Source organism: Spea bombifrons, chromosome 2 (genome assembly GCF_027358695.1).
Source record: "Spea bombifrons isolate aSpeBom1 chromosome 2, aSpeBom1.2.pri, whole genome shotgun sequence".
Taxonomy (NCBI): domain Eukaryota; kingdom Metazoa; phylum Chordata; class Amphibia; order Anura; family Pelobatidae; genus Spea; species Spea bombifrons.
In genome coordinates this window covers 39791236-39804367 of record NC_071088.1, presented here as the reverse complement: position 1 = coordinate 39804367, position 13132 = coordinate 39791236, and the positions used below count along the sequence as shown (strand labels likewise).

The following is a 13132-nucleotide window of genomic DNA, read 5'->3' as shown; positions in this document are numbered from 1 at the left end:
CAGCACGTGCTCACAGCAGCGACCAGCCCCCCTGGTGACGTCGCGAAGAGGGCAGGACTGAATGGCTTTAAAAGGAACCAGTGCGTCAACATGAAGACACTAGACAACTGACATTGCAGCTTTGGAGAACAGCACGTAGTCAGAACTACTCCGACAGCGACAATTAACAGGCTTGCTAGGTAAGCGTGCTTTTTTCTTGATGCTCTACCAGTGCATTGTTTAGCTTTATAATGTATCTCTTTTTGTGAGTTAATATATACGCGTGCAATTTCCTTATTAATAAATGCATTTAGAGGTGGGTTATATACTAAGTATATCGTATCTTGCATGAATGGGTTATTGTATAGGCAACGATGGTAGATCGTTGTATGCCTTATGTGTTATGATATCCCGATGCCCCGAGATGAATATGTTGATCGTCTGTGCAGGATTTTAGGTAGTGTTCGTTGTCTGCTTGTTGGGTATTACTAAACATGTTACTCTCGGTTTATTTAACTTCACCCTCCTTCCCAATTCCTTAAACAATCAAAAGGAATTTTAGCTTAAAATGGCATTCTAGTCTTGTATGGATCTGTATTTGGAGCAGGGCTATCATGATCCTATATGCGATTTCTTTAGTCCACCTTTCTGCTGCTGCCACGAATTGCCCTTGTATCTGATGAAATGCCATGCAATGTGATAGTTAATGTATTTTGGTATTGACTCGCATAATAACTTTGTTTGTGCTATGGAGAGCATTTAATTTAATTAGCTTTTTCTTTCTTTTGGCAGTGTGCACCCTTGACTCCATATCAGCAGCATGGAAACCATCCAAGAGCTAATTCCCTTTGCCAAAGAGATGCTCAGCCAGAAACCCAACAGGAAAATGGTGAAAATCTACGTGTTGGGCAGCGTGCTGGCCTTTTTTGGGGTGGTCATCGGACTGGTCGAAACGGTGTGCAGCCCATTTGCGGGTCGCGATAATGAAGAGGAAGAACAGAGGAGGTCTCCGGCCCCTCTGCCAGCACCAGTTCCCGTGCCAAAAAAGGAAGAAGTTATTCTGGAGAAAAGCAAACCACAGGCTCTTGGGGCAAGAAGTGTGGCTAACAGGGGACATGCATCATAGTCACTTGGACTTTGAAAATAGACTTGAGAACTGCAGAGTGTGATTTGCATTGCATGTGAAGAGAATGCAAGAGATTACCCATGTATGTGGCTGTGTAAAGGTGTTCCAGTGTTCTGGACTGATGTCTACTTATTGCTGCTGTGCAGCAGTGCAAATACTCCTGGGTTATACCCATGCGATGGTACGATGTGTGCCAGTCAACCATATTAACCCAAAAGATTTTATAACGCAAATACCTATATTTTATGCATTTTAAATAAATATTTTATTTTATTATACAAAATCTCTGCCTCTTTGATATTCAATAATCGCTGGTTTACTGAGCCAAGCAGTCCGCTATTCCTAATTTTTTACTTTCTTCTATAAGGTGTGTGCATTAAAGGCAATACAAGAACACTTTAGCTTGGCAATGGGTAGTCAACATTTGAACTGGATTTCTAAGAGACTGGGTATTCTAAGAATTATGGTAGATGTGATAAATCACTATGAATGTGTATAAATTGTATTGCTGTTGTATTTTTGGCCCTATGAGAAATGCATTGAGCTTGAAGGGGAGATGCCACCAATAACTTGGATACTAAGCGATATACATGAATAAATCGGGTCACAGTCTGACTAGGAATCCAAATGACATGCTGATCTGAACCAATGCGCGTTTTGATCAAAAGTCACGTGCTGCTCAAGTTAGCTGCTGTTGGGTTAAGTTCTTGGTAACTGTGAAGTGCCTGTAACCAGAGCTCATGAAATTGGTGACCATACCTGCTTGACTTGGACCACCAGTGTAAGGGCAAGTTTAGAGTCTCACAGTCTGGAGTGGAATTGCTCTGGTTACACTAATTCTGAAACCTCCTAACTGGTACTTTACTCACTGGTATATCACAGTAGAAATCCCTGCCTTTAACACAGGTTACCATTCAGTATATTGTTATGACTTCACAAGTAATGTTTTGTGTGAAATCACTAAAGCTGGTTGCTGCAATTAATGAGACATGACAGTGGAACCCTTGACCTGAACTTTAGAGGGTTGCTATTTGAAGGGGTTATGTCTTACAGAAAGTTCCCAGGTATGGTAGCTCTCAAACACAAATTAATTACGGATAAATGCTGCTTTGTGTACCAGGAATCCTTTTCTGCGTAATGCACTTTAACAGAAAATATTTCCTCAACTTTAATACAAAAGCTTTGAATCATCTGGGCATTATGAAGGAAGAGTAGAGAATTGACAGGTCATGGAACTAATGCAGAAGGTGTTAGACCATATCATGTCTAGTAAATGTGAGTAGAGCATTTTTTTTGGTGACAATATGATTTGTTCTGCTGTCTTCACTAGTACTTATCCAGCGTTTTTAGGTTTACAGAGCAAATGGCCAGCCACATCCAGCCTGTGGCTGCACACTACAGCATCTAGCAGTGAGTCAAGTAAGTGGGAGGAGCTGTTGGCCTGCGGCCCACCAGTTGTTTGGCCAAGCGGCCTAACTAGCATACTACTTATTACAATTAGTTTCATGTTATAAAATCCACTCTTTTCAGCCTCAACTTTAAACAGGATGCCAGAATCATTGTCCACCAGACAGAAGCAGTGATCTAAGCAGGGATAATCATGAATTCTGAGAACAGGAACTTAAGATGGCTGCACACATGTTATATGGTTTATAATGCGTGTATACAGTAATGTATTCGGCCTAGGCTTAGTAAGGCAGGTCCAGGGGGGCCAGCAGCCCCTGTGATGCTACACAATGATCCGATTACAGGGGACATCTCCCCAACCAGCCCGTTCACACTATTTTCGCTGTGCCAAGCCAGCACAGCCTCCATTGGATCCACTACAAGGAGTTTTGTGTCTTAAGACATTATATCCCAGTTCTCTGCAATGAGGATGAAGGCCGTGGAGGGGAGGCTGGGGTTCTAGGGCAGCGCCTAAGGTAAATACATCTGCATATATACTGTAAACACCATTACATAACTGAAAAATATAGTATTTCGACGTGGCAATTTGACAAGCTTTGTCTCCCTTAATGTTTCCTGATTTTGTTATTTCATTTTAAATATTTATGAGTGAAAATTTGTGTATTCTTTGTCAGTTTGTCTCATTCTTTATAGAAGTAGCACTTGAATGTGTGTTTCTAAATATAACAAGAGGTGGGGATCTGATGGAACTTAGGAAACAACACAACAGATATGTCACTGTAGGATGTAAAGAGGGACTTGCATCTGGAAAAGGTTGTCCCTTCCGTGGCTATCACTGCAGGTGCTGATCACAGGACACCGTTCCTAATAGGATAGTCTAAAGCAAAGATGTGACAAGTCAAGCATCAAGAAAACAAACAGAAGGTCAACAATCTGTAGGCCTAGATGACAATGAAAGTCCCAAAGCCAATGGCACGGTGAAACCAAAGTTGATTCAAAGTAAATCACTACTTGAGAAAGTACAGGGTAGAATGTATCCTTTATTATTGATCACGTGGGCACAGTGAGCTATGGATGCATCATTTAGTGGTGCGTCATCATCTTAAGGTATTTGAAGAGGTGAATTACGGTAATAATCCAAAAAGCACTAGGGAGGTTAAACCTATATGTGCATCCTTGTACAGTATTCAAATCACACGGTTGTCATAGTAACTCACATAATGATTTACAGCATGAGTAGCCTAAACTGCCTAGTGGCTGGTCCTTCTATGGATTGAAGTTTCTAAACCTCTCATGGGGGTCGTATATTTTGCTGCTTTTAGGTACTTTTGTTTTTTCGATATTGGAAATTTGTGGCATTAAGTTGATATTAAGCATACTTAGAAAAACAATTACTTTTATGGGTTCTGGTTTGCAAAAATAATGGAGAAGTGGTTCAAATGTTATTTAAAATGTTAAAAGGGAATACATTATCTTGAGGAGTAGCTATTAATGACTCTGAAACAGTGTTTATATCAATAGAGATAAATCTGTGAGGCAAAATTGCATTTTAGTCATATTTTTTCTCTACAGACTGTCTTTAGAACTCTGAATTTGCTCATTGTTCCAGGAAAAATGTAATACTATTCAGCAGCTGCAAGATATAGATTCATTCCTTTCTATATATTTTGACCGATTCTTTATCTATTCCATTCTGTTCCCAGGCTGGCGTCAATCTTGGTTATAGCAGAAAACACAATTAGCCCCTTCTCATCTTTTCTGTCGCCTGCTTGACCAAGCAGTGGAAAAGTACTTGACCGGGAAGCAAGCCAAGGCAGACATTTAATCCAGCCAATAAATTCGTATTTACTCGCTGCCAGTAGACAAACAAGCCTTCTCAAGGTGCAGTCAGTATGACTTATTCTAACCTCTTCATTGCCAGCATGGCAAAAACCAAAGCACACTTACTGTTCAGAAAAACAAACTTCTATTCTATTACAGTTTGTGTATGTTCTCATATTCCTATCAATCTCAAAAGCAGGGACCTAACCCAGAATATAAAAATTGTGCAGCTGTATGTAAGTTTATATACAGGCCGCACTTTAAAGACTTAAAGTGGGGGTGCATAAAGCAATCCTAATAAGTGATATCAAAAACAAGATAAGAGGTGAAGATGGGTCAGGTTAGCTCCTGAACTGGACGAGACCCATCCTCCAAGTCAAGGTATGACCATTAAAATAGGGTACAGCAAGACTATGCAGATAAAGCATGACTATCAGGCAGAAAACAAGGACTGTTGGGAGGTAAGGTATTTAATGCTTCTTTTAGAATTGTCTTTATCACATAGAATTATCTTACATTAGGCACTAAGCACAAATTACCTGCCATTAATCTTGTGCAATGGAAGTGGCATAAATGTATTCAAGCCATTTGGGTAATGTGATCTGCTTTTTAATATCTTCTTGATACATACATGAAGGGCACAGCTGACATGTTTTTGTGATACAACTCTCGTCCTATTTAAGGATTTCTGGCTGCTCCTTCAAAACAACTTCAGGCTAATTTTAACACTTGATAACCTTTTAGAATCAAACATGGGCTCTATTCAAGGGCAAACCTGTATAAAATCAGTGCACCAAACTAAACTAGATATGAAATGTGTAAGAACAGAATATTTTTCTGAGGTTGGCGACTCTCAATTTTATACATACACAGACCAGCCGTATGACCACCTCCCTAATATAGTGTGGGTCCCCTTTTGCCTCCAAAACAGCCCTGACCCGTCAAGCCATGGACTCCACTAGACTTCTGCATGCTGTGGTATCTGACACAAGGATGTTAGCAGCAGATCCTCTAAGTTGCGAAGTAGGGCCTCCATGGATGCATCCTGGTTCAATGTGTTCTCCAGGTAAGCACACGCACCCGGCCATCCACGTGATGTAAAAGAAAACGTGATTCATCTGACCAGGCTACCTCCTTCTATTGTTCCATGGTCCAGTTCTTATGCTCACGTGCCCATTGTAGGCACTTTCGGCAGTGGACAGGGGTCAGCATTGGCACCCTGACTGGTCTGCGGATAGGCAACTTTCAATTGCTGGCTAATATATCCCACCCACTGACAGGTGCCATGATAACAAGATTTTCAGTGTTATTCACTTCTCCTGTCCGTGGTCATAATCTTATGGCTGATTTGTATATGTTCTCTCTCATATACACACATATGTACAACCTTCCTCTCACAAATATACTTTCCTTCATTTAAAATGATGCCCTGGATTCAGTGAGCCAACCACCAAATCATAGCTAGTGGGGCTGTGCAGGAACTATCCTCCATAGAAATCGAATCCCCTGTTCCTGCACATACCGATTACTGAACTATTAGGACTAGCTGGCAGGCATTGCACCAGGAACTGCACTGTAATACAGACTGCAGGGCTAGGGGGATCAACACATGGTGGAAAGCACTAAAAATTAGGTGAAGTACTAAAAAGTGAAGTACCAAAGACTTCCAGTGGCAACTCTGGTAATAATGCAATGTTCCTGTAACTGACAATCATTATTTTCACCTCATTGATTGAAAAAAAATGAATGGTCATCTTGGTAGCTTCAGTGCTAGAATTAGCAGGTACAAGATCAAAATGGAAAACAGACGGATATTTTAGCCTAGTTGGCATTGCCATTCAGAAGACCTAGTAATACAGTGTTTGCTTGACCATTTTGAATGCATGGTAGTCCACCTTGTCAATCACTACCTTACTGTGGATATGTTACAGAACTGGAACACAGGCAGGAAACAGCCAAGTGAGAGATGTGTTCAAATTAACCTCAGCGGCCCTGTCTGAAGCTGTAGTTTAGATATACTATGTCATACTTTCCAGCTCAGAGTATGCAATGTCATCCAGAGCTCTACCCAACAATGGTCTACCATCTCTTTCACTTTTCTGCATAATTTGCATCAAAATTAGGTTTAAATACTGTATTCAGAATGAATTAGGAGTGCAGAAAAGGTCATTCTTAGTATTATCCTTTGGCAACCAAGTCATGGAAGACTACTAACTCTTCTTTGTAATGACATGTTATATTCCAGTTGTCCTGACTAAGATTCCTAATCGGAACAATGTAGCACTGGCACAGAACATGGAAGAAATTTAAAATCTAGGTCAAGGGCAAATAAGCTTAATGTTACCTTATAACTTGTGTTATATATATTTAAGAACCGATTGCCCAAGTTATAACGTGAAACTCAAACAAGAGGTGTGCAGGAAGTCTCAAAAATATCATTACATTATTAAAATGGCAATTAATATTCAGTTGTTTCAATATTTTAGTCATTATAAACCCAATAAGTTCAACATACATAACTGTTTTAACTAGAAAACAAGATATAATATCCTCAAAATGGTGATAAAGTGCGCTTTGGTGCAATCTAATAAATATAACAGAAGACAAAACCTGATATAGTAGTATACCCAATGTTTTTCAATTCTTGAAAAGAAATCTTTAAAATAAAAACAGATACAAAAAATAATAGTGCAATACAACTCAACACAATGAACCCCCCTCCCAATTGTGGTTGCACTCACAAAGGAGAAGCAATGCTTGCTCCAATTTTGAATAAATTGCTCCAGGTGTATATAATGGTCAAAAAAATTGCATGGGATGGCACTCCGACTGGTCTGTGGCTACGCAGCTTATCTATGTGATTTGACCCCCCCATGTGCATCACTGAGCCTTGGCCGCCCATGACCCTGTTACCAGTCCACCGCTTTTCGTTCCTTGGACCACTTTTCATAGGTACTGACCACTGCGGACCCAGAACACCCTACAATAGCTGCAGTTTTGGAGATGATCTGACCCAGTCGTCTAGCCATCACAATTTGGCCCTCATCAAAGTCGCTCTGATCCTTATGCTTGCCCACTTATCCTGCTTCTAACACATCAACTTTGAGGACAACATGTTTGCCTAATAAATACCACCCACTGACAGGTGCCATGATAACAAGATTATCAGTGTTACTCACTTCACCTGTCCGTGGTCATAATGTTATGGTTGATCGGTGTATGTTACTATTAATATCTGGACACGTTTTTCATCTACTATTTCCCTTACATACATAATCATTCAGGCACCTTTCCAGTGAGGATCAATGGAAATTTCACCTCGCTCTGAATTTTATATACTCTTGGGTCGATTTCTGGTCAAGTCTTCATGGTCGAATGTGGTTTGTTGCACGCGTGGTTGATTCATAATGTAAAGTTGGATCCAAGTTGAGACATTTTGCCTTATAACCTGTCAGGTTTTACATTTTAATTCAGCCTTGTAGATTTGTAACTACAAATATGTAGACTGATTTAAGGTGAAGAATTCTAGGTTAGCTAGGTACATCTCCTAGTTTCACAGTTCTGCAGGTTCAATTTTAAAGCGAAACATAACCCCATCACGCTCAATTTGTAGTATGAACAAAGCTTAAATTTCAAGCGGGATGAAAATTTGCATGCAACCACAATTTCGTCATTTCTGTTGTTTTCCACCCAGTGGATTGTATTCGTATATTAATACTTCTTGCTTTTTTAAGAATTTGCAAGACCCAAGAGCATCTCCGTTTTCCTGACCTATAGTCTTGAAAGAACGTAGTCAGAAAACTCTCAATCTGGTAAATACGGCTCTGTTTAGCTACTAGGGCAGTTGTTTTTTCATACTTCAGTGTGCTAAACGTCACTTGTGCAAATGTTCTTATGGGTATGATTAAATCCTGGAGAGTTTGTTGGATAAACTTATACCAGGATTTCAGCCAGCCAACATGGATGCTTTCATGAAGGCCATGAAATGAAAACAAAAATCTCGAGGTTCCAGTCTCACATCTTTGACTGAAGGAAAGTAAAGATTAAAGGCTTTGTTTTGCCTCTAGTGTTGTAGGCATCTCATAAAACGTAAAACGTGTGACAACTCTAGGTGTGTGAAGAGTTCCACTTGACCAATCAATATCAAGATTCTACTAATTGTCTTGAATTCTAAGAGCACAGCTTGCAAGACCATCTCACAAGCTGAGTAACTTGCCTATTAACGCTATGTTGTTTCTAAGGTTACAAGGAACTCTGGCAAGTACCTCTATAAGAATACCCAAGCTAGCAGTTTAAACTTTTTAATAAATGTTCTGAAAATCTTGGCCCATACAAGCTTGGCCTCAAATTCTAGGTGCAAAGACTACTGGTGTCCCAGACAAAAAAATACACTAAAAAATGTATTGGAACAGTTTTGTGGGTCAAGCTTTGGCATAAAATGTGAGATGCATATTTGTGGAAAGAGGATAAGGATCATTCAAAAATAGCAAAGCTTCATTCTTTCACGTTCCACAGGTCCCCTAAAATCCAGCCCATTACCACAATGACCACAGGAACAGCAACCAGATTCTATTTCTTCAATTGTAAATCTCATGCATAAATAAATCCACACTGTGAATATGAGCTTATTCCAACATGTACAAAGTTAACATAAAATTATATATTCCTTATGTTTCATAATGCACACTATATGAACATTTTATCTGTACAATATATACAATGTAGGTAAATAATATTTCATAATGTATGAAATGCCAGGTGGAAGACTGTTAATGCATACCTTACTGACATACAGAGGGTTAATATGGAAATGATAGATTTAGGTGCACAGAGTTTGCTCTATGCATTCTGCTGAGGTAATGTCTAGGCTATGTTATCACATACCGACCTTCGGATAAGGCTGCATGTATGTTTGAGCCTGTTCTAATCTGTGCTACAGTGTTATCAAGTTCATTCTAATTTGTGAAGATAATTCACTTGTGTTTCTGCATGGTATAAAAATCTTTAATACAAATTCATGTGGGTGGTAGATCAGATTCTAACAACCTTATGCCCTACTGATCCTTGAGTACTTCAGTTCTCATAATACTACTTCTCTCTGTACATCGGCTTGAAACATAGGGATAATTATTATTAATTTGAGCATTTTCTGTAATAGCAGCAACCAAGAAAGGTTAGCTTACAGTAGATAGGGTGGGTTGGTGGGGGTGTCATCTACTGAAGATGCTCATATCTGAAATAACTGCCCTTTATGCGTTTTCATTATTGTTCAATAGTAATTCTACCTTAATTATTTTTATTAGTATTTTGCTCTTATTTATTTCTGTGTATGGATAATCTTGAATAACAGTTTGAAGTTCATATAACCCATTTTTTTGGAAATGGGTTTGGTACACAAACACAAATTACCTATTAGCATATTGCAACTTACAATGCTGTCCCTTATGAAATAATTAACCTGGCCCTCTGCTTAGGACTCTCACTTGCTTATTTGCTTATTCAACTAGTGGAAGTAAGTAAGATTTTAGTGTTTCTCACATTGAATGAGCCTGTATGATGGTCTCACTGTTCCTGGAAAAAATATACCCTGAGCTCACGGTTACACATATGATCAGCATTGCCATGTCGAGTACAGAGAGCTATGAGACCAACTTATTAAAGAATCCTTTACTACTTAGTAACCTTACCTACAGTGTATTCCTACTGTGGAGCCATTGACAAAGGAAGGCCAAGAATGAAATGAAGCAAATTTCTTCTACACAAGGGAACCAACAAATCCAGATGAACATATCACCTTTTACGAGTCTCATCAGTCAGTGGAATAAGTATTCCATGAGGCACAAATGAGCAAGTAGGCCCATGTCTGGACACACCATTTCACTTGGGGGCCAATCCTAAGAGTTTATCAAAGGGAAACATTGAATCAAAGATGCATGAGACCAATTCAACTGAGAATGGATTGTTTCTTTTATATACACAGATATATTTTTTGGTCATTCATTACTTTCACCTGTTTGTAATGGAAACCAGGGGGTCTACTGGAACATCCCTGGGTATGTTTGCCATCTTCCTCTTAGTGAAAGCCAGCTACAAGATGGGTAGTCACTCCAGTGGGACTGGGCATAGTTTATGTGCCATTTTACCAGGGGATGGGAAATTGACATATAGAGGAAACAGGAAAGGATTAACATAATTAACACATAACACAATCGCATTAGCTTACGCATAGTGTCAAACATTTGGAAAAAAATTCCAGTGGCATTTTGCAGCACAGTTATCAAATACTTGAAAATTTACCACACTCTGGGTTAGTCACTTTGTAGAGTTTTAAAATACATTTAGCAACTTCCTTTCTGTAAAATTATCACTTTTAGAATTTGTTATTGAATTGCTTATTTGTGTGGTCAACAGCACCATCAAGTGTTCATAACAGAAACTGCAACCACAGTCATTTTATGCATTGTGCAATTTTATGGAATAGTTAGACATCAACTCACCTTACAGAGATTCCGCTTTAGACTCAATCTGAAGATACATCGTACCAGTCTTGCAATTACATCATCATGTATTCTCATTGTGTTAACACTTGCAAATTCACTAATCTTTGAGTTGCAACTTTAGATTGTGCAAGTTACATTTTTGTCGAAGCACAAGCGCTCACAGTTTAATGAATAGACCACATTGATAACATATGAAACAATCCTGTCAACTATTTCCAGACACAAGGGGGAAATGCATTAGAAGGGTGGCAGCAATGTGATTCACCACAGGGCCCTGTTGAGCTGGTTAGGGAGATCCTTGATCTCCCCAACCAGTCCTGGAGCCGTCAGCTGCTGATCGGGCGGCTGTGCGCCACCTCCCAGCTGCGCCCAAGGCGAGTGCCTCGCTCCCCTCACCCTTCCTACGGCCCTGTTCGGGAGTTTGTTAAGGAGTCTAGGTGTATGTCTAGAATATTGTACTATGGGATAACAGCTTTAGAACACATACAAATGACAAATAATAAGTGGCTGTCTGACTTCATTAAATTATGTAAAAAAACTAAGGCTGTTTTGAAGAGGAAAGCCTTTGAAAATGTTATATGATTCTAATGAGTTCCCTTATACGTCTCTCTATGCGTACTATGCCCTCAAAAAGGTGTCACGATGAAACATTTGGAAGCATTAGTGCTATATGGAGACGGTCTGGAATCTTTCCTGTCAGCCACAGCCAGAATCACTGACCCAGAGAGATCTGATGTAACACGAGAAGAAGAGAGACCCAGGAGTTTCTGTCCAGATGGCTCCCCCTGCTGGCTGATCACAGTACCTGTGAAGGGGAAATGTATAAATAAATATTTAACAAAGTGAAATAAAATTCCAAAAAGGAAGTGTCTAGAAGACAATGGTGTATCGTTAAAAAAAAAAAAAAATCAACTAATAAAAGTTTAAACTCTTCACTTCCAATAAAGCCAATAAACCTAGATGTAATAAAAAATACAATATCGCGTACTGACCCTCTAGAGCGTAAAAACAACGTGTGTTCGGTATTACTGTAATCAGTGTATGATGCTGAACATATTTTGTGTGGTATTTTGTATTGAAGTATTGAGTTTTTTACATATTAGAACTAATAATTATTATTATGTTTTATGTCAAAAGCAGGCTCTACTCATCCTAAAACAATTTATAAATTGTGTGGGCGCATCAAACATGGAAAAGGGTAACCATTGTTTAAAAAACATTTGGTGAGAATGTGAAAAAAGCACCAGATGTTATAGAGTAGGACAAACTTTCTGTCATGTAGTGGTTAAATAGTATGCCAAAAATCCCCTTCCTCACCCCAAAAAATTAAAATCCACTATTACAGGCAGGAGGGTATACCGAGTACTGGTGTGCTGGGCCTGTCCAAGCAAGGGGACCCAGCCTCTCTGCTCTAAGAGAGATGCACTCAAGTGGGCGATGTGAGTGCACACCTGATAACTGAGTTGCCTAGCGGGATCACGTAACATGCATCATGTGGCCCTACTATAGTACAGATGCTGTGGCATGGCAGCTTGCAAGGAGGGTGCAGCTGCAGTTGAGACACTCACAGGGTAAGAAGGGGAGGGAGAGAAATGTGCGTTTGTGTATTTATGTACGTGTGTATGTATGTTTACAGTGCTTTAGTGTTGGAGCCAGTGTGTATGTAAAGTGTTTGAGCCAGTATATATGTATACCATATTTGCTCAATTATAAGATGATCCTGATTATAAGATGATCACCATAACTTTGGATCAAAATAATAGAAAACAAGAAAAAAAATCAAAGCCACCGATTTTGATTTTCTTGATCTTTCATTGACTCTCTCTAACACTCGCTCATTCACTCTCTGTTGCCCATTATTTCCTGGTGCTTCTGCAAAAGGGCCCTTTTGTGGAAATAATCCAAGAAGCCAGAATATTGCAGACAAAATAAGCATAAATGCTTCTCTTTCTCCACAAACCGATCTGTAATATTCTGACCTTTTGGCAGGCCAATGGGTGGGACAGTGGCATGGGCACTGAGCAGGCTGAAACGAGGGTCATATAAGAACAGAAACATAGAAAGTGACAGTACATAAGGACCATTCAGCCCATTCTCCCTGGCCTTATCTTTTATTTAGCTTAGCCTTATGTCTCTCCCATGCTTGCTTAAACCCCTTCACTGTATTAGCATCTACCACATCTACTGGGTGGCTATTCCATGCATCCACTACCCTTTCAGTAACATTATATTGCCTGATGTTACTTTTAAACTTTTGTCCCACTGGCTTAAGACTACGTCATCTTGTTGTGGTAGTATT

At 39.5% G+C, this 13132-nt stretch overlaps 1 protein-coding gene across 1 annotated transcript; it reads left to right on the top strand.

Annotated features, from left to right (window-relative positions):
* The first annotated feature begins 756 nt into the window (after positions 1 to 756).
* On the top strand, positions 757 to 1388 carry G0S2 (G0/G1 switch 2). The gene has a single exon (XM_053457609.1). It carries the CDS (start codon positions 800 to 802, stop codon positions 1103 to 1105), a length of 306 nt encoding a protein of 101 aa, XP_053313584.1. The 5' UTR covers positions 757 to 799; the 3' UTR covers positions 1106 to 1388.
* The last annotated feature ends 11744 nt before the right edge of the window (positions 1389 to 13132 follow it).